Genomic DNA, 22,352 nt, shown 5'->3' with positions numbered 1-22,352 from the left:
TTTTTATACTATCTCTATGTCTCTTTCTGCGTATTTTCTTTCCTATTTCTTTCATAGGACTATGCCAATTCTTCCGGTGATGTACATTTCATGTTTAGCCTCAGAATCACTGATGTATCATTAATTTACTGACGTTTACGAAAGAGGCAAGAATCTCGTAATTAATAGAAACGTTAGCTCAAAATTCCCACCAACAAAGAAACAAGTACTAAACAACTCAAAATAAAATACTATTATTCTTCAACAAGAATACTGCAGTTTTCTCTTTTACAGCAAAGAATTTCCTCAAGTATCTAAAGTAAATCTTGTTTTTGTTTGAAGAACCAACTGCATTTTTTAATTAGAAAAATATAAAATTACAAGTTTTAAATCAAAAAGAAAGAGAATTGTTATAAATATGTACATGCTTATTTGTATGTAAATGGTGTTTACTAATAGAAATTTAGAATTCCATACTTTTAAATATTCATAAAAGACAAATCTGCTATCATATATATTATGTAACATGAGCTTATGTGTAGTTTATAAACCCGTGTCATACTTATAGTTACTTTTACTCTGTATCATCTGTATGAGAATTTATTTAGTGCTTGAAGCATTTTCTCTATGGATCATCCAGCCCTGAAACACAATAAGAATTGTGCACACAGTATATTCATATATTTTTTATTTTATTTGTAAACTTTGTCTTGATGAAAATTACATGAAAAGAAACTAAATATTGTGATAATGTCATAACATCTTAAGCTCAAATATGGTAATAGTAGCTACAATTTAGAGTCTGTTATTAAAAAATATACATTTTTATTACACTACTTTTTTTAAACAATGGTTTCTTCAGATTATCAGAAGAGGGTACAATCTAAGGAAGACACTGCAGCCCTGAAACACAATAAGAATTGTGCACACAGTATATTCATATATTTTTTATTTTATTTGTAAACTTTGTCTTGATGAAAATTACATGAAAAGAAACTAAATATTGTGATAATGTCATAACATCTTAAGCTCAAATATGGTAATAGTAGCTACAATTTAGAGTCTGTTATTAAAAAATATACATTTTTATTACACTACTTTTTTTAAACAATGGTTTCTTCAGATTATCAGAAGAGGGTACAATCTAAGGAAGACACTGCAGCCCTGAAACACAATAAGAATTGTGCACACAGTATATTCATATATTTTTTATTTTATTTGTAAACTTTGTCTTGATGAAAATTACATGAAAAGAAACTAAATATTGTGATAATGTCATAACATCTTAAGCTCAAATATGGTAATAGTAGCTACAATTTAGAGTCTGTTATTAAAAAATATACAATTAAAAAGTAATAGTAATAGTGGCTACTTTAAAGATTCTCTTCAGAAGTGAACATAATCTGTACATAGAAAATATATAAAAAATCGTCTTAAAGAAATAAAAAAGCAAAGTCGTTGAATGTTCTCTCACCAGGTTTTCTTCATCTTCTGCCAGGACAACATCCGGGAGCGTTTGGACCGTTTGCCATGATGCCTCCGCAGTGGCTGGATGCCGCTTACATGAGCTACAACTGGGACTATTTCAGGAGACCCGAGTTTGCCTGCAAACTACCAGGAATGTGTACCATTATGAAAGGTAAAACAACAATTCAATAGCTTTTCTAATGTTTTATCGGGGTATTTCTTCATAGGTATGTGGGGTGGTTAGTAACTAACGTGCTAATTATTATTATTATTATTATTATTATTATTATTATTATTATTATTATTATTATTATTATTATTATTATTATTATTATTGATGTATATTACAGTGTTATAGTATCAACATATAGCGTCTCAACATGGGCATTAACGCTTCCTAGGAAACTTTCTCGTTTCCAAAGAGGATTGAGGGCCAATAGACTATTTATTAGATTTCATGATCTGTTATTTTTTTCTTATGATTGCACGAAAACCATTACTTATTTTTCAAATTGTGAAGTGTGTAGATATTTTTTTATAATTAGACCCAGTGGCGTATTTAGGATTTTGTTTCAGGAAGGGGGCTATGCATATGACGTGAATAAGCACTTATATTTTTCCTTTTGTATGCCGACAAATTTTAATGAAGTTATGCATGTAACAAATTAATTTCGGGGGGAGGGGTCTTCAACCCGATAGCCACTCCCTAAATACACCACTGAATAGGCCCTATTATTATTATTATTATTATTTTCCCATCAGCAATGAAGAGATGTAAGGACTCTGAAAAATAAAAAAAGGCCTGTTTTGTTGGTCTTTTTCTTTTCGAAAGTGAGAACAGTAAGCTTATATTTAAAAAAATAAAAATACACTTTTCAGTGGGAAAAAATCCCTTTCACTTTACATACATTTTTCCAGGCTAATTTTAAGAACTGAAGCCTTTTCCTGGTTTTTTAAAACTACTCCGTCCAAGTCTTACATTCAGTCTAGTGCATGGGTAGGTAGATTGGGTTAAGATGACAAAGGGAGCTTAGCAGGGGCTCACTCATTGGGTGGTTCACCTGATCCGGACCCCCCTCCAAAACTTCCGTAACTCAACATACATTTGTACACTTTCTCAATAAAATTATACTTGTTTAACGGAGAAATAATTGATATAGTATGAAAATTTGATCAAACTTCATATGTAGACCTATTCCTTCTCTTATAAAAACAATCTATTTCTATCGTTTTTTGGAGAAAATATAGGTGGAAGCATTATTCAGTTACTTACTCTTTTTTCGAGTGCAGAATAATACCCGTTCAATACTACATAGACGTAATGGCTTATAGTATTGGACCCCACCTAACAAAAATTTCTGGTGCGCGCCTGGAGCTTAGGACAAATGTATTAACCCAAGGGGGCTTTTGACTTGAAAAGTTTGAGAACCACACCCGTATACTACATTTTCCAAAGTAGGCAAACCTAAGACATATTGCAGCATAAAAGTAAATATCAAATGAGCAGATAAAAGATTTGTTTCCTATTAATAAAGTATGTTTTCTAAATTCGATCTGACTTAAAATAAATAAATATAACCTATATATATTTTAAAATTACTGTTTTAATTTAATGGAATAAAAAAAATATATATCACTCAAACTAAACTCCCTAGCGTTATAGAGCACGAGAGATGTTGCCGACCAGATAGCTTTATCGGTGGGTGATGTGTTGTCAGTATATTAGTTAGCATCTCAGTTGCTTTTGACTTGTATTCAACAAAATGAGTGAAAAATTATCGATTAAACGAACTAGTTGGTTGCTTTCTAAACTTCATATTTCCAGTCTTATACAGTTTCTAATACTCATTATAGTTTGATATTTTAAATTCAAGGTAATGTAAAGTGTGTGCTCATTACGTATACAATGTTATCCAGATAATGTTTTGAATGGAATCTTTACTTACTGACAAAATAATATTAAAAACGACGATAATATATTAGACCATCAAATAGAAAACACACCTCATATACATAAAGTTATTTCTAAGAAAGCAAAGAAAACTCAAGTGATGCAAACAGCAGATATAGAGTGAAATAATGGTTTATAGTCTTCTAAAGAGTCTTTGGTAATAAAAATATAGAAGCCTTCATTACCTACAGAACATCAATAGATTGAGAAATAAAAGACTTATTGAATACATGCACAATTATTTTTTCAATTTTAAATAAGTGAAGTTTAACGTTTGATAGACCCAAAGTCATAACAATGAAAATAGTAATCAATATTCATTTTAATATGTAATATTTTAATAAAATCTTAGCACAGTCCTAAAATAATAATCAATGTTCTTTTTATTACGTAATATTCTAATAAACCTTTTTGCACAAACCTAGAATAATGATCAACATTCATTTTAATAAGTAATAAGACCTATTGCTATAACGTAACGGAGTATAAAATCAGTTATTAAACTTACAGAACTACTGTTGCACATTGCAGGAGCAAATTCAAATTTCGATCTAACACGAAATATAAATAACTATATCAACAGGCATTTTCTCTTTTCGAAAGAAGGATGAAAATAAAATAATAATAAATCTCGTCATACTTGCAAGGACAGCAACTAATCTTCATATTTATACATTCTAGTCAAATAAAACTTTATTTATATTTATTTTTATAAAACATATTTATAACTTTAACAGATAGTGTACACTGATTACACTCTATTTGCTAAAGTTATAAAATACTTTACCTATTCTATTCAGAGCCCAATTCTAATTTTGATCTCACGATTATACTATAAATAAATACGAATTCTCTCTGTTTAAAAAATAAATCATTGTCTCTAAATGAATATAATAATAAAATAAATCATTGTCTCAAAATGGATATGATAATAATAATAATAATAATAATAATAATAATAATATCAAATTAGTAATTTCATTTCAAAGCTTCATTCAGTGAAGGTAGGAAGAGTAAATTTTATACCAACAAAGTCCATTCTGCCGATTTAAAATACGGATTATTAATTTATTAAATTAAATAGTATTGACTTTGGTAGTGAATTTTACCATGTTTTATTCTATATATGTATTAACGAAAAAATGCTCACAATTTCAAATAATATATCAAAGCTTTAAAGCACCAATATGCAATACACATTTTATATACAATAGAAAAAATTATATTAAATTTTCATACCGCCCACACATTTTATCTGAATAAAAGGCACTCATTAAGTAATGCACTGAAAAGTATTATAAAAACTATTACTTGTAATAATCCCTCAAATAGTCCACTGTCCAGCAATATGCAAGCGCTAACAAATACTGTATTTGCATTTCAATATTTAAAAAAAAAAAAAAAAGTTTTCCAATCTAATTATTTGGTTCTATGCAAATTAATTAATGAGTACATAAATAAAAGTTTGTTTGTATATATACTAGCAATATAATATTTCTAATCCATAATGTTGCTTGCCTCATAGATAATTTCCAATACATTAATTCTTATTGACATTATTAAATCTGCTTTTTAAAAATTATCTATATTTACTTCGAGCAAGGTTATAATACATTGTAGACAAATATTAATTTAATTATAAAATATTGTTGAATACTTTCATATATTCATATTATATATATATATATATATATATATATAATATCTTTTCTAATATAAATAAAATAGTTTCTTTGAGTGTCTGTGTGGGGCCTAGGGACCAGTCAAGTGGACCGAGGTTACCAAATTTTGGTCACACTTCGTCCAGGCCCCAGACCAAGATGAAGCTTTTCTTTTTAATTCCAACCAGGGGGTCTCAGGATGGGGCGTTTACCGGGACATATAAAATTAGTAGAAAATGACCGTAGATATTAGTGTCGAATTCCTAGTTTTTGCGGTCGCTGAGATCAATGATGAAACTTCGATCGCATTAACTTCCAAATTCACCCCGTTCGACTGCGGGCCGGGGGTCACCTGGGAGGGATACCGAGACATATAAAAATAATCCAAAATGACCGATATTAGTGTTGAAATTCATAGTTTTCGCGGTCGCTGAGATCAATGGTGACACTTCCATTAACGATGACTTACAAACTCAGCTTACCATTGTATGCAGACCGGGGGGCACCTGCGGGTGGTGGTTACCGAGACATGTAAAATTAATCCAAAATGACCGATATTAGTGTCGAAATCCATAGTTTTCGCAGTCGCTGAGATGAATGGTGAGACTGCCACAGCGTTGACTTCCAAATATAGCCCCCAATGGCTGGAAACCAGAGACGTTTTTTTTTTTTTTTTTTTTTTAAATTCGAACCAGGAGATCTCAGGGGGCGTTTACCGGGATATGTAAAAGTAGTAGACAATGACCGATATTTGTTTTTCTTTCGCTGTTCAGTTTGTTTAGATATTTTATCTGACCAATGCGAAGAATGGGTATTTTAGGTACTTCAACTAATATATATATATAAGAGTACACTTTTATTTATTTTTGTGCATTGCTCGAACTCAAAGTTAAGTTTATACAGTAACGTGACGATTGATATTCAAGAATGTTCTATGCAAATTACACTAATTCATTTTTAAAAATTTTCATACATACCAAAGCAGTGTAGAGAAACAAATAAATATGCATACAAGATTTGTTGCAATTTGTTGGTTAATAGTATATTCGCGTGTGTGTGTATATATATGATCTGGAATCTCTCGCAGGAGTAGGAGAAAAGGGAATCAATTTTTGAAAATACTGTTCCTCTACTAATTCTTTTTTTTTAAAAAAAAAAAGGGGGAGGGGAACGATAGCTCGAGACCGAGATAGGAATACGTGTAGCAGAAGACAATAATAATAACGACCATGTAACTGACAGGACCTCTACGTGTCTCGTGGGATGTGGCTCTCCACAAAAACGAAACATCATACATAGTCGTAGAAAACTGTAACTTTTCCCCCGCCTTACAACAAAAAATACAAAATGATTTTCGTGAGCCCTCTCACTACTTGTTTTTTTCTGACGAACAAACTGAAATATGAAGCATGACATAACTGGTACGACTTTAAAAGCAAAAACATTCCTGCTTCGTGTTGTAAAAACAGTACAATACCTTTTATGCAAATCCGAGCCTCATCAAAACAGAATGTTTTAGACAGAATTGATTCCCTAGCTTCCATACACTCACTTGATGCTAGTAGTTTTAAATATAAAAAGGAGTGAAGACCACGACCAAAAAAAAAAAAAAAAAAAAAGCTAACATTACATGCATAACCCCCGGTCTCTGGTTCTTGTTTATTCAAGGAATACTCCGGAGATCTGTTGTGTTTGTAGTTTTCCTACAACCGATCCAACTACAATTTTTATTGCTAGTAAGGGAGTATAATAATAACAAGTTTACCTATAATTGTGCTGAATACACGAAAATTAAAAAGCAATTAGAATTTACATGATCAAGGAAATAAGAATAATAATATTTTTTGAATGAGAAAACTATTAAGTCTCAATATTGCGGGAAGGAAAACAAAAACATTCTTCACTGATACTTTTAGCAAAGCTTTATTATAAGTACACTGATGTCCAAAATGATTGTCGTATATCTACAATTGTCTTCTTGTACAAAAATGATTTCATAATGATTTTGCAGGGTACTTTTAAATCTGACACTGTGTATATAATCGGGAACGAAAATTAGAATGAGCGAAACAAAATGTTGCTAAATGGACAAGAAAGTTTTATTTTAGTTTTATTGTTCTTATTTACTGTTCTTTTCACATGAAATTTGGCACACACATGTCTCTGCCGATTATACACATACTAACATTATAAGAAATACCGAGCGAATTTGTTATCAAATTATATCCCTACAACAACATATTTATAGACATGCGACAATAATTTTGGACATGAGCGTACATATTGTGTTTACGACATAGTTTATCAACCACCCCATCACTTGCTTTTTTTTATTTTTCAAATTAACACTTAATGACTATGCTGTTCCATTTTTTTTTTTTTGTTCTAAATACTAATTAGATGTATTTTACGGTAAAACTTGACACTCCAAATTACAACTTTAATTGGTAACCTGTAACTTAGAAACCATATCACAATCTTTCATATGCTTTCTAAACTCCTCAAGGATTGTTATTATGCTAAGTTTAGTCAAAATCGGTTGAGCTTCATAGATTATGTAGTTTTTTTTTTTTTTTTTTTTTTTTTTTTAATTTGGCTCAGACGAAACCCCAACTTTGATGAGTATTAACTCGGGAACCAAAGACTTGTGCAGCGTAGTATTTCATATGCATACTAAACTTAATGATCTATAGCTACCATGTCAAATTTGGTCAATATTCTATGGAATGAATTTCATCGAACACATGCATTATATGATAAATGATTATTTATTTTAAAATAAAGGAGAAAAACAAATTAAGAACAAAAATAAAACACTGTGTGGTAGAGAAAGTCTATACCACCAGTATTCTATTATCTCTTGCAATCCTCATTTGACTTCTTGGTCTTGAAGTAACTATTATCCTTTTTCCGTCCTTTAGCTGTAGTTTTCTTCCCATCTCTGTTTTACCTAACACTGTGCCTTCTATCACATTTTTCTAAAAGTTTTTTTTTTTTTTGCTTATTTCTACTCTTTAACAATCCCTTAACCAATCAATACCTCCTGTTTTTAATTATCTTCTTTTGCCCATGTTAGTCCTGTTACCGTACGCGCCTTTGGCGTAGGAGACCTGGGTTTGACTCCCGGAGCTACTCATCTGGTTCAGATCCCACGTTAAGCTGCATATCCACGTCTCATATCGCCTCACTGCTGAATGGACGCTAAAATCAAATCAACACTGTTTGGAAACAAAAATGCAATTTTCGGAACCTTTTTACTTTCACTGTCGCCAGAAGTGACAAAATTACTTGGCTTATCCATACTTCAAACGAAATATTTCGTAAGTCTTTCTTGTTCAAATGCCCACAAAATACTTATATATATATATATATATATATATATATATATATAATATATATATATATATATATATATATATATATATATATATATATATATATATATATATATATATATATATAAATGGTTTGCTTGGGAGTTTAATATTCCCCTATGAGATATGGATCTTCCAGCTTAACGTTCTAACAAATCGAATGACATACACCTACAGCTAATTTTTAATTTTTCATGTGATTTCAATAACGTAATAGACCTCCAAAATTACTTTGGCTAAGTACTAACTATATTGCTTAGAGCATGACCACTAAACGTTTTCTTTTACCTAAAAGAGTAAAACAAAAGTCCGGGCGGATTTTCTCACACAGTTCCCATTTTTTTTTTTCTTAAACCAATTCGGCAAAACTCGGAGTTGGAATAAATAGTTACAATTTCGATTCATGCAAATATTGGTATCTATTGACCATAAAGGAATATGAAATAGTCGAACGTAGCTCAGAGGGTGCTCGTCTGATAATATTGCGCGGGAAAAGAGCTATAATTTACCCAGCAATGACATGAATGGATGTCTATGATGGGAATGGAAACTACGTTTGAAGTTCTGTTGTGTTAAGCAGTACAGAAAAAGTCATTTGAAAGATGGAAAGATATTTGTATTTGCTCACATTTTGCAAACATGCAAATAAATGTTTTCTGTCTTGTGATATGGTAACCTTGGCTTTGAAAGTTCTTTATACTTCTTACATAAGTAAAATTAAACCTTCCCTTTTAAAACTGGTAGTGAATAAGAATTGAGTGTTACAGCCAAACATGGAAGGTTACGTATTTCTTTTCGTTTAGGGCTGAAAGTAGGAGAGCAATACTTTATTGTTCTAGGGACTAAGGGGTCGGTCGCCATTTTGCTTAGTGGTATACAATGGAAAACCGAGATGGCTGTGCTTCGGAGCCGCAAGGCCTTAGATCTTATCCGCACAACCCACATTCGATGACTCATACATTAGGAAGGAGGGAGTACATACATATCCTATAAAGAGAGGGAAGCAGCAGTTGTATTAATAGTAATAATACTAGTACTAATAGTAGTAGTAGTATCAACTGAGTACATCCCCTCTTCTGCTTCTCATGTATTCCTCCTTTTGACCCCTCTCAGCAACTCTCAAATCGGATTAGCTGTTGCGAGAGAGTGGATGGAAGCATCAGACAAGACGAACTGACGAACTGAAAGACCATATTTGATTTTTATTTGCATTCTCTATTTTTCTTGCTTATTTTGCTTTCTCACTAAAGGGACAAGGCTTACTTTCTTCCTCCTTTTCTCCCTTTTCCGCTCTGTTCTCCCTACTATGTTTCTACTACATATATGTGTTTGGTAAAACTTTTTTTTTTTTTTTTTCGGTGAACACTTGCTTCTGCAATATGTGAACTCGCCAAAAGAACTTAACATCAACTTTCCAGTAATATCACCACGGTAACTTGAGTTGTATGTTGTTTCTAAATCAATACTTGAAACAATAATTTTAAGCTCATTCTATTTGTCCTTAAGCTGAAAAGACACAGTATTAATACAGTGAAACTTGTCTAAGTTTACCATCATTGGTTACACACACACACACACGTAAAATGATCAAATTACTCAAATGGCAGACTTGCAAAGTTATTTGAACCACATTGACATTACTCTAGATAGACGATTAACTTTGTTAAAAACTTGAAATCACAGGATGGGGCATATCGACGCAAAGGAAAGCTGCTGGTCCTGGTAAGTAGCCGATCTTCTTCCTCCGCTGTTTGTGACGATAGTACCACTCTTTCACGACATTTCTCGCATCTGATTGGCCGTTATTTATGCAGTCTTTAAAACTCTAATTTCAACAGAGGACATTGATAAAAAAAAAAAAAAAAAAAAAAATGCGACTGTAAATTTCTTATCTATGTAACTACATGATCTTATTAATATACGAACGAATTAAACTATTAAGCAAACAAAATAAACTAGCAACATAACAGATTTTCGTGTACAAAGCAGAACATTTAGAAGAGAGCATAGTGCTAAAGTTTCGGTCGTTTGTCTTTTAGTCACGCCACATAAAGGTGGGAACGCACTTTGCAACTAGTGTTAAGACTTAAACCAAAAGTTCTTTCTTCGATTTTCAGGATCAACATAGGCCTTTGTCGTATGAAACCAGATTTCTTCTTTATAATGCAAGATTGCCTAATAAACAAAAGTCAAAGCACAATTTAAAGCTTGGCACAATTTTTGCCAAAAGCAAAGCAAAAAAAAAAAAAAAAAAAAACTTAAAATAACCGTAACTTTGGCAAATCTTGTCAACGTCACGTTAGCTGATAACGGCTTCCATAACGAAGTGAACCTTCAATTCCAAAAGTTATCTGAAAATGATTAAGACTCGAATTTTTAAGTAGTATTCAAAGTTGCATTCGGACTTGTAATATTTCTTCTACCAATTCCCTGCCTTAAATGATGAATTGTCCTATATGTGATTGTAAGGTTATGCCTTAAGAGAGGTGGATGGCGAGTTTTTTTTTTAAAAAAAAAAAAAGAAAGAAAGAAGATTGTATAAGGATCGTAATTGGGTATTATTTTCCCTATTAACTTCTTCATATTTTATAATTATTCCATACGAACAACTTGCATAAAATGTATTATTACTTCCAAAATTGTAACTGTTATGTCAAGTATATTATTAAAGTTATTACGTTTTCTTTTATAGGTGTTGGAGCTCCACTAGGACCTGAAGACACAAGACGGCCCGACTTGTTTCTGGCTCAGAATGGATCATCAGCTTTCCCCGCTTATCTCCCTACCCCTGCTCATACTGCTTCAATGCTAACTTACCACGCTGCAGCCGCTGCGGCATCAGAAGTGTCAGCAAGGAGCAATGGTCTAGCTTTAGGACTTAGCCCAGTCTCAAATCCGGAAATCACCACGGACAAATCAGCTTTGATGTTAAGCGGTTGTGTTGGAAGCACAGCTTCAGCAGCCAGTGCGAATTTAGGACTCACCAGCAGCCTTTTCTGTGGACCCACTGCAACAGCAGCTCAAAGATCATCAACATCATCATCAGGAGCTAAAACTAGTGAACTCTCTTTAAGCCATCTTTCCCACGATATTGGTTCTTCTGGTTTTGTAAACTGTGGACTTGGTTCATCACCAAGAGATCACCATTCCGTCGTACTTCCTCCAAAATTAACCGCTTCACCCTTGTTACAGTCACAATTACTTGGTAACCCGGGTTGTAGTAAAAACAATACGACATATTCTTCAGCGGATTCTGAAGAAGAATCAGTGAAATCAGCTTTCCAACAGGTGAAACCGTCGTCACTTCTTCCAGGATTCGTCACTGCGTCTTCTTCATCACCAACAACAACATCATCCACATCCACATCTTCCTTATCCACACCAAGTAAAAAAATTACGTTCAATAACATAAACTCGAGTCTTCCCCTGAATAGTGTTGCTACTAATGAAAGTATATCAAGGACGGAAGTACCGTCTCATACTACCACAACATCTACAGCTTTGTCAATTTTGTCCTCCTCGTGTTCGGGTGCGACTGTATCAAGCTTTTCACAGAAGGCTGTATGGAGACCGTACTGAAAGTGTGTTTGACTTCTTTCTTCTTATTCTGCAATAAAAATTAAGGTAAAATTTCTAGGTAATATGCATAGCTTTCAGATATAACGTTGTCTAGAATATAACAATTTCTTACAGTCAGTCGACTGAGATCTTCAGGAAACTCCAACTGCACTACATGTTTACATATTTTCAGTTTTCTTATTAAATATGGTTTTAGGAAATGTAAAAAGTAATAAAAAGAAGGCTGTGAATATATTATTTGAGTTTCTCACACAAGTAAAATTTCCATGCGAAATAGTTTTACGAACACATTGTACTTTAACTTACTCTAAAGACAAAAAAAAATTGTTCTTGTATCTGATAATTTAAGTTTAGAACCAACCGAACTTTTGGTAAATAATGAAGAATAAATTGTAGTGTATTCCATATATCAAGATAATGACGCGTGTCGTGAAGCATTTCTGATACGTTGATACGTTTGCTAGTTTCTATTACTTTGATGCTAAGGGGTAGTTAATAATATTCAATTATTATTTATTCTGTAACAAATGAAAGTCATTTATAAGCAATACCATTAAGGTACTTTAAAGCTGATAATTACCTAAGGCTAAAATAATCATCAGCGAAAACTTCAAGGTTTGATCATTCTTTTCTACAGTATCACATTTTCAAAGTAAAATAGCTTCTTGATTTTTCCTTCGATGACTAGAAATAATAAGAAAAAGAAGTTACGACTTACTGTAAACTTGAAAGTAGACACGAACTACTTATCTTGATAATTTTTGTTTAGCCGAGTGATTAGAGTGCTTGCCTTCAGTGTATGAATGTAAAGATTTATGTTCGATTATTGAATATAAAGTAATTTGTTTCACACAAATAATAGTTTTAGAATTAGAAATAAATTATTAGTGCTATACTGTGAAATAGAAGGAACTATATTATTATCTTAACTTTAAATATTCATGTACCTGAGTTTCAACACTTTCTAATTTTTGTAACTCGCCTTAACTTTGTAGCAAAATACATAGTTGATAGAGTTTTGTACCACAAGTCTCGAGCTTAACATCGAGAAAGGAATATGGAAATCTGTATTCAGAATAAGTTAAAAATAAATCCATCCGAAGTCAACAACCAAGACAGGTTGTAACTACAAAGTCTGTCTTAGATATTTTGTAGCTTCCATAGTTGCATTGATAGATAGAGTTGCAATCAAATTTTATAATTGTCGTGTTGCTTTGTTGTTAGGTATCTGTAAATCTTATCACCCTTAGGAACATTTGAACAGCATATTGAGTACAAGACTACCTAATAGTTTAATCAAAAGATAAAATATATCTGGTAATGTAATAAAAACCGAACTTGAAAAGTATGTTTTCATGTCCATCATATATAGTATTCTAAGTTCCTCAATGGACATTGAGAAGTGTCAGTGCAATGAATTCATTAATCGAGTACCTCAAATGGCTTGCAAACTTAAAAACAGACAAGTGTATTATGTTGTAAATATATAAAGTTTACCAATCCAATAATAATTTACCAGTCAATATTTAATCAATAGATTAAAGTTTCAGATGTGAATTTGTTCTAGATAATTCTTTCCCTTTAAGATATAAATATGTACAGTAATTATATAAAGAAAATATTTTTAATAAAAAAGCAACTGTAACAAATATTATAAATACATTTTTGTACATAGCAACTTGTAAAAAGTGAATGGTAAAATATTTATCTTGTGTACATATCAAAGTATATCTATGAAGAAGAATATATATATAAAATAAATGTTTGTATTTAGAAACGAAATGTCAGAAAAATGTTTTAAATAGAATAATAATACACAGGTAAATAGGTAGTGATATTTATCGAGAAGTGATATTAGCAGATTTTGTCACTTGTACTAAGGTTGTGAGGGTCACCGTATTTTTGTATTATGTTAGGTTATAAAATATGAATTAAAGTACAAACTACTTGCAATAAAACCTTAAAACATTTAAATTTGTTTTTCTTTTTCTTCTTGTATTGATCAGGTATTTCATATCAATAGGAAAATTGCTATTTGCAATTAAACAGACAGTACAGACATCATATCACTATCAAGATGACGATGCAATTATTAAACATGCCATTAAATTCAGTCAATTGTTTATTTAAATCGTTCTTGTTGTTTGTGGAAGATTAGTTTTCCTTATTATAAAAACTTACGATAGTGTTTGGTTTCTGTATTTTTTCTTTCCTTTTTTTCCTAAACGTGAGAAAAGTGTGGAATAATTGGCATGGAAATTGTATATAACAGTTTCTCAATCTGGGGGTTGCGAAGATAAGCGGAACAGATAAATATAATTAAAATCTAATAGCAGAAAAAATTTTAACCTATTTTGAATTTTGTTCTGATAGGCACATTTTTATGTTTTGTACATACTGTTAAGAACAGCAAAAAAATAGATCTACTAAACATTTTCAACAAGTGCAGAGTTGTTTAAAAATCAATTTAAATGAAAGAGGTACGATACGAAACTAATGAGAACTGCATATTGAAATATCAGAAAAGTACAAATGCAACAAAACCTGCATATTGAAATAAAATTGAAAGCTAATGACATACCTGAGCATTTCACTAGTCCGGCAATGACTGGTTCAATCTTCGTGATACACATTATCAAGTCATGTAAAATACTTTTTAAAGAACTGTCCAAGTTTTTTAAAAACCAAAATTAGAGCTCACTTTATTTTCTTTTTTATCATATGACCCAAAATTGAGAGTTACGAAGTTTTGAAATTTTCACGAAGCCTCCATTTCGAAACAGTATGACGGATCGTATCCGATATCTGTACTATGAATGAACAGACCAAATTTGGTTTTAATCCATTTGTTTTTAGGGAAGTTATTGTATCCACTATATACAGGAAATGGATTCTACTATTATAGAAATAGATGGATATCGTAAGATTTCTGCAATAGATATAAACCAGAAATTATAAGGGAGTCGCTGGCAAATAGGATATGATAAAATTGGGGTTGTGATAGGAATTAGATTGAGAACCACTAGTATATACTATTTACTTTGATTTGTCTATTACAATTGTGAATAAGAAAGAAACAAGTGAGATTCATTTCCCAGTGTAAAATTTCAGTAGACTTCTAAACTATGTAAATTCAATACTCGAACTTGAAGTAGTACGTATGTAATAACTGGTTGCAGTAGGGTAGTTGTAATATCAAAGATAGGACCTATTCCTTTAAAACCAAAAGTCGTTTATTTCAATCAATTTCGGGTTGAATAAAGGGTTAATAGAGAAGATAGAATATATTTTGGATACTGAATCGATTGCAAAAAAATCGCTTCTCAATATCGCTTACAGTTTATGCCCTATGAAAATCAGTATTGAAATCAGCAGTACTAGTACATTCAATCATTTACGGTTTCGATATAGGGTTGAGAGTTGTGATGATATATAAATAATCATGATATATAATAATATGTTAAAACGCTCTATCGATTACCAAAAAAAAAAAAAAAAAAAAAGCCGCTATCTATGACCGTTTCTGTTCGATGGTGATATATGTTGAAACTGGAAATGCTTAATTTGAACTGTTTCCGGTTTGAATAGAGGGTGAACGGAAAAGATAAAAACCTATTCTTGACAAGCGGAATAGAATGGAGAAAAACACATCTCGATATATTTTACACTTTTTGCTCAGTATTGATACCGGACGTTGTAGTAAATTTCAACCAAGTGGAAATTGTTAAATGGACCACTTTCGGTTTGAATAGAAGGTTAACAGAAAAGATTGAACCGATTCCTGGCAAGCTGAATCGATTATAAGAAACCACGTCTTGATATCTACTGTATTACCATTTTTGCTTTATGAAAATCAATGTTGAAACCGGAGGTAATAGCAAATTTCAACCACTTCCGGGTTTTTGTAGAGTGTTGCGGATAAGTTCTTAAAATAGTGTATTCTTCGAAGTATAGTTCAAGTGTACTTAACAAGAGCTACCAATAAACCAGTCACACTCCTTGGCATTTCAACAACCAGTACTAAAATTTCTCTTTTGGTTGCTGGTGCAGCAGAATACCTAGAGAAGACACAGTGACAAGATTTCACTAACTCATTTATACATAATAAGTATTTCTTGTTATTTATTTTTTGTTCCTCCACAAAAAAAAAAAAAAAAAAAAAAAAGCATAAGCTATAACCGGATACATGGGAATTTAAAAATTAATCCTTATTATTATTATGTAATTTTACTTATTAATTTCCAAAAAAGGGACGAGGGGGAATTTAATTTTATAATCATATTGTGAATGCAAAGCATTGAAAAGGTACTTTTGAATGTCGTTCAATCTAGCTTTGGAACTGCTTTGCCTTAACCAGTTACTGATCTCTCGACGAGTCTGTTTATTATAACACTACATAAGGCCATAATGTAAATTGACACAGGAGGAACTATATTCAAGAAAGCAGTACAGATATACGCATATGTAGATGACGTAGCCATAATATCGAGAACAGTGAAAGATCTGAAACAAGCATATTTAACATTAGAAGCAGAGGCAACATACATAAAATTTTAAATTAATGCGAGAAAAAATATTATCCTATCAACATTTGACAAAAGACTATAGAATGAGAATAGAAGACCTGAAGTTCGAAGTAGTTACTTAAGTTAACGGTACTTGGGATTGACAATAGACAATGAAAATAGGATCAGCGAAATAATTAAGGATAGAATACAGGCAGGTAATAAAGTTTATTTTAGTAACATCGTGTTATTTAGAAGAAAGTTATTGTCAAGGAACTCTGAAATGACAACACATATGGCTCTAGTGAGACCACTCGTAACCTATGGCGCTGAGATATGGACAATATGTAAAGTAGAAGAACTGAGAAAGTTTGGAAAGAAAATCATCAGAAAAATATATGGGCTGGCACAAGAAAATAACATTTGGAGGATACGAAATAAAATGGGAATAAACAATATAGACTATTACAAGGGTAAGACATGGTAAAGCATATAAAAGTGGAAAGAATAAGATGACCGGGACATGCCGAAACAATGGAATGAGATGGGTTGTCAAAGAGGATACTGCATGAGAGAATGTATGGAAGGAGAAGAGTAGAAAACCCGAGAAGAAGATGGATAGATGTATAACAACAAATATAGAAGTAATAAGAATGAAAGAGTGGAAAAGGAAAATTAATGATAGAAAGGAATGGAGACGTAGGGTCTATCGTTGAGGAAGCTGAGATTTACCCAGGGCTATAGAGATACGTGGTAAGGTACGGTAAGTTTGTTTAGAATTTCTAGCCTTGTAGAAAAAAAATCTCGTTACGTACTGTTCCAAGAAAATACTATATCCATAGTTTTGATAGATTGTTATTATAAATATTTTTTTTAAAAAAAAGAACTGCACGAATATTATTTTGATAAAAAATTTGAAGAATATACGTATATTTAATTTATTGAAGAAATTTTCAAATATAGACTACGACGACCTATTACGCTGAAATTAATAACAGACAGTAACAGTGAACAGGGAAGAAAACGAAAGTTGGCTGAACCCCAGGGGCGTAGCCAGCGTGTTTATGTAGGAGAGGCCCGCCGTTTTTGAGGGTGGACCAGCTACAATGTACAAAGCCAAAAATATTGCATTGCAGCTAGTGTTTTTGAGGTCTGAAAAAACCGGAAAATTTTAGTTTCTTCTCTCCGTTTTTAGATTATTTATTTATTTATTTATTTTGCTTTTTCTTCATGTATTATATTCCACGTAGTTTTTACTATGTTTAACCCTAGAAATGATAAGGTGAGTCTTTCAGCCTCATGACCACCATTTTTATTAAGAAGCTGCTTTAATGAAAGTTAAAATTTTTAATATTTTATGAATTCTCACAGCGTCTTCTGTATGTTCATTCGTGATATGCCTCATTCAGCTTGAATGATATTTTAATTACTTATTTCAGCTTTTTGAGTTTTTCATACTTAATCATGACAAAGTGAGCCTCTGAAGCTAAAATGAAAGTTCAGTACTTTTCTTCTATTCTTCATTATTACAATAATCAGTGGTCACTAGATGGCAGCACTGGCAGGTCAACTTATTGCAGTGAATAAATTTCTTTGTACAGGTTATTTAAAATCCAGGTTATTTCTCACTGTTTACTGTTTAGTATATTTTTTTCTCACCTAATGGATTGTGGCCTTATTTTATGCAACACAGAGAGCCTCACACATCTTTATTCGCGTATAATGACAAATTCACACTTGTATCTTATGTTTCGAAGGAAATTTCTTCAGTTCTACTTTTATCAAGCATGTATCTCAGGGGCGTCATTTCAGACTTCGCTTGGGGGGGGGGACAAGAGCACCACCGACATAAGACTTTCATACTTTGTATTAGTATGTATATTAGTATACAAATGATTAAAGTATATGTGGTTCTCAACCTCTTGGGGGGGTCAATTGCCCCCTCCTGCCCCCCTAAATGACGCCCCTGATGTATCTCGACAATAAATTTCACCAACACAAGAATAATAAGCCAGATATTACTATACAGGGTGTTTCAAAACAAATCCGACAACGTTTGGGAGGTGATTCCTGACACCAGGATAAGACGAAAAGTATAGAAAAATCTGGGTCCACAAATGCTTCCTTTCGGAGTTATAGGATGCCGAAAATATGAAAAAAAAAAATGAAGTTTAAAGGTTCATAACTCCAAAACTATGGGACCTACCGTAGTCGGGTCAAGACTTCATTTACGAACTAATATGAGTGCTATCCAAAAATACGTGTTTCAGAATCTTGCGGTACTCGCGCAACAATTTTTATAGAGGCAGTTTGGCTACGGGAATATAATTTGAAGCACTTACCAACTACCTCTATAAAAAATTAGAAATGCTGCAGGATTCTGAAGCATGGCCATTTGGATAAGGCACATAGTAGTTCCTAAGTGAAGTCTTGACTCGACTACGGTAGATCGCATAGTGTTGGAACTATGGACCTTTAAAGCTAATTTTTTCATGTTTCCGGTAGCCTATAACTCCGAAAGGAAGCGTTTGTGCATTGAAGTTTGTCTTTACTTTTCGTCTTAGTTTGGTGGCAGGAATCAACTCCCGATCGTTGTCCATGTTGTTTTGAAACACCCTGTATATTACAACGAAACAAAAAGGCTGGCTGATTCCTTCGATTAGATGGTTCACAACTATACATGCAGGAGTAGAACGAATAGATATCATTTTGCTTATTTTATGAACCTTTTGAATGCTTGTGCAGTGGCACCATACGTGATTTGGACTAACAGTCACCCAAACTGGAATGTAACTACAACCGACTAAAGGTGTCTGTTTTTGATTTCAGTAGTAGAAGCATTGATAAAACCTTAGATCAATCGACATTGCATCATTAGCTTACATAACGATAAAAAAATGACAATGGAACTCTGCCGTAATTTACAAAAGTGCCCAGATATGTTACAATCATGCGGAGGTAAAGACGGATAGAAGTTGTCATATGCGTGATCCGGAAAAAAATAGTTCAGGAATACTGTAACAAACATTCGATATATCTAACAAGGAAGGGCCACTCAGTGGCTCCGCTGAGATCCGAACGAGACAATTGTGTTTGCATTTGATATGTTATAACTAGATGAATTCCCAAGTTATACGTGCCACCGAGCGGAATATCGTGAGTTACAACATATTTTGTAATGTAAGAACTACAAAAAATTTACCTGGCATAATAGTTTGAACCGAGTCATTTGTTCTAAAACGGTTGAGTAAGTGGAAAACTCGGCCAACACGTATCCCATCATTTTCAACGACAAACATTTTTGGGCTAAAAATTTTGACCCAGGGTCCCCCGCAAAGCCCCAGACGGGGTCCAACTCAAAATTTTCAAATGGCAAAGGGGGTTAAGTGGCACATCATTTGAAAGCTGTTGTAAAATGAAAGAAAATGCAGCAAGTCTCGACTCTCTACAACAACCCTGTGCAAAATAGCGATGTGTCAAAGTGTAAACGAAAACTTAATTGAAAAGTCCATGGTCACCCCTATAAATCGAAAACGGTAAGACAAATGTGAAAACAGGAAAAGATGTGTGGCATTATTTTCAAAGTACAACGACTAAAGTGAAAACGTCTTGTCCCAGGGTGCCAACAGGGTCACAGGTGGGGTTCAACTAAAAAGTTTCAAATGGCAAGAGAGGTAGGACATCGTTTGAAAGCAGTTGTTAAGTGAAAGAAGACGGATCGCATCTCGACTTTCTACGACAACCCTGTCCAAAATTGCGGTGGGTCAAAATGTAAACAAAAGCTTAATTGAAAATCTATTGCCACCTTCAATCCAAGAGGGCCACTTAAAACCTATATCGAAAGGATAAGCGTACCAAACTGTTGAAGCTACGAAAACAAATTTGGCATTAATGTTGATTAGTAAGTGACTAAAATATTCAAAATGTTCAAAAACGCAACATCCTGAGTTCAAAATGCCGCACTATGTATCGAACGCATATCCAGCTCACAATACTGGTGCTGAAGAAGCGAACGTTTATGGTTATTAGTAGATATCCACAAAATATCAAAGAGGATAATCTGTAATCCAATGTGGCTGCCAGCGTGAAAAATGAGTTTGTATATAAATATGTTATTTCTTGGAATACTGTGACCAAACCAACAAAGTTTGACGCAGCTCGATGTACTGAAATGACTTACACATGTTTGGTACTACTCGTCAATCTTGCAAATGATTTTTTTTTTTTTTTTTTGTATATTTGGTATTGCATGAAGTATTGCGATCAAACCAACGAATGACATACAAATGTAACCATCACGAATACGTTACAATAGAGCCCCCGACCTACTGGTGCACCAAGTTCTTTCTGTATGAACTACGTATGAGAAAATTAGAAAAATACACGAAGGTATTCAATTTTTGTTTAGCAGTATGAGTTGGAAATCAGAGTTGTGTGTGTTTATCGCATATTCGTTATATTCAAGTAAATAATGTCCAGAGAACCGTGACGTACGTGCATTAAGAACAAAATATATATCTGTTGTTACCGAATGAAATAATAGTTGAAGTGAATCGAAATTCAATTATTCTTTAGTCTTCCTATTATTTCTAAATACATAATAGAGAAATATAGAGATTTAGATTTCTACTATGAATGACATAGGTTTTAAGCGGCCATCTTGGATTCAAGGTGGCCATAGTTTTTCAATTAAGCTTTTGTTTACATTTTGACCAGCCGCAATTTTGCACAGGGTTGTCGTAGAAAGTCAAGACTTGATCCATCTACTTTCATTTAACAAGATCTTGCAAACGATGAGCTTCTTAACCTCTCTTGCCATTTAAAACGTTTTAGTTGGACCCCACCTGTGACCCTGTTGGCACCCTGGGACAAGACGCTTTAACTCAAATTGTTGTACTTTGAAAATAATGCCACACTCCCTTTCCTATTTTCATATTTGTCTCACCGTTTCCGATTTGTAGGGATAACCATGGACTTTTCAATTAAGTTTTTGTTTACATTTTGACCCGTCGCCATTTTGCACAGGGTTGTCGTAGAGAGACGAGACTTGCTGCATTTTCTTTCATTTTACAACAGCTTTCAAATGATGTGCCACTTAACCCCCCTTGCTATTTGAAAATTTTGAGTTGGACCCCGTCTGGGACCCTGCGGGGGACCCTGGGACAAAGTTTTTACCCCAAAAATGTTTGTCGTTGAAAATGATGGGATACGTATTGTCCGAGTTTTCCATTTATCCAACTGTTTCCGAACAAATGACTCGGTTCAAACTATTCTGCCAGCTTTGTAGCTTTTATATTACAAAATATGTTGTAACTCACGACATTCCGCCCGGTGGCACGTATAACTTTGGGATTCGTCTAATTATAACATATCAAATGCAAACACAATTGTCTCGTTCGGATCTCAGCGGAGCCACTGCGTGACCCTTCCTTGTAAGAAAAATGCCTGCAAACAGCTCAGGAAGATAAATAGAATTTGTGTACGTTGTCAAAAGAAGTGAACCGTTCTCTATGAGTGATTAACTTTAGGCTCTTCAAAATTCCAAAAACATGTATAGTATCAAAACATTATACATTATTTTATGTGACGTATTGCTAACTTTTATCATTTACCATTGAAAGTGAAGTTTAATCAAACAAACGAGGAAACAATAATTATAACAGTGGTAATTAGGAATAAAGTTATTAAGAAGTACGTGTGCACAATTATAATAAAACAGTAACATTTACCTGTAGGTATCCGCGTGCATAGTAAATTAAAATACATTATGAGCCTCATTGCCTCACCTTGTCATTGTGAAATATCGCATGGTTATTCGTTATGAAATAAGCTTGTC

The 22,352-nt window shown here is 32.9% G+C and overlaps 1 protein-coding gene across 2 annotated transcripts in view; it reads left to right on the top strand.

The window, feature by feature from the left end:
* LOC145662864 (uncharacterized) overlaps positions 1-13,469 on the top strand; it is a 48,989-nt gene extending 35,520 nt beyond the window's left edge. Inside the window, exons 3-4 of one of the 2 annotated variants that reach the window (XM_081728805.1) lie at positions 1,457-1,618; positions 11,125-13,469. In XM_081728805.1, the coding sequence (XP_081584931.1) occupies positions 1,457-1,618; positions 11,125-12,011 (1,049 nt within the window). In that variant the 3' untranslated portion in view covers positions 12,012-13,469. The remainder of the gene's footprint in view (positions 1-1,456; positions 1,619-11,124) is intronic. The other variant, XM_081728806.1, reaches the window with a different exon arrangement.
* The last annotated feature ends 8,883 nt before the right edge of the window (positions 13,470-22,352 follow it).

Source organism: Thermobia domestica, chromosome 10 (genome assembly GCF_964235325.1).
Source record: "Thermobia domestica chromosome 10, izTheDome1.hap1.1, whole genome shotgun sequence".
Taxonomy (NCBI): Eukaryota; Metazoa; Arthropoda; class Insecta; order Zygentoma; family Lepismatidae; genus Thermobia; species Thermobia domestica.
This window is presented reverse-complemented; position numbering and strand designations above follow the sequence as displayed.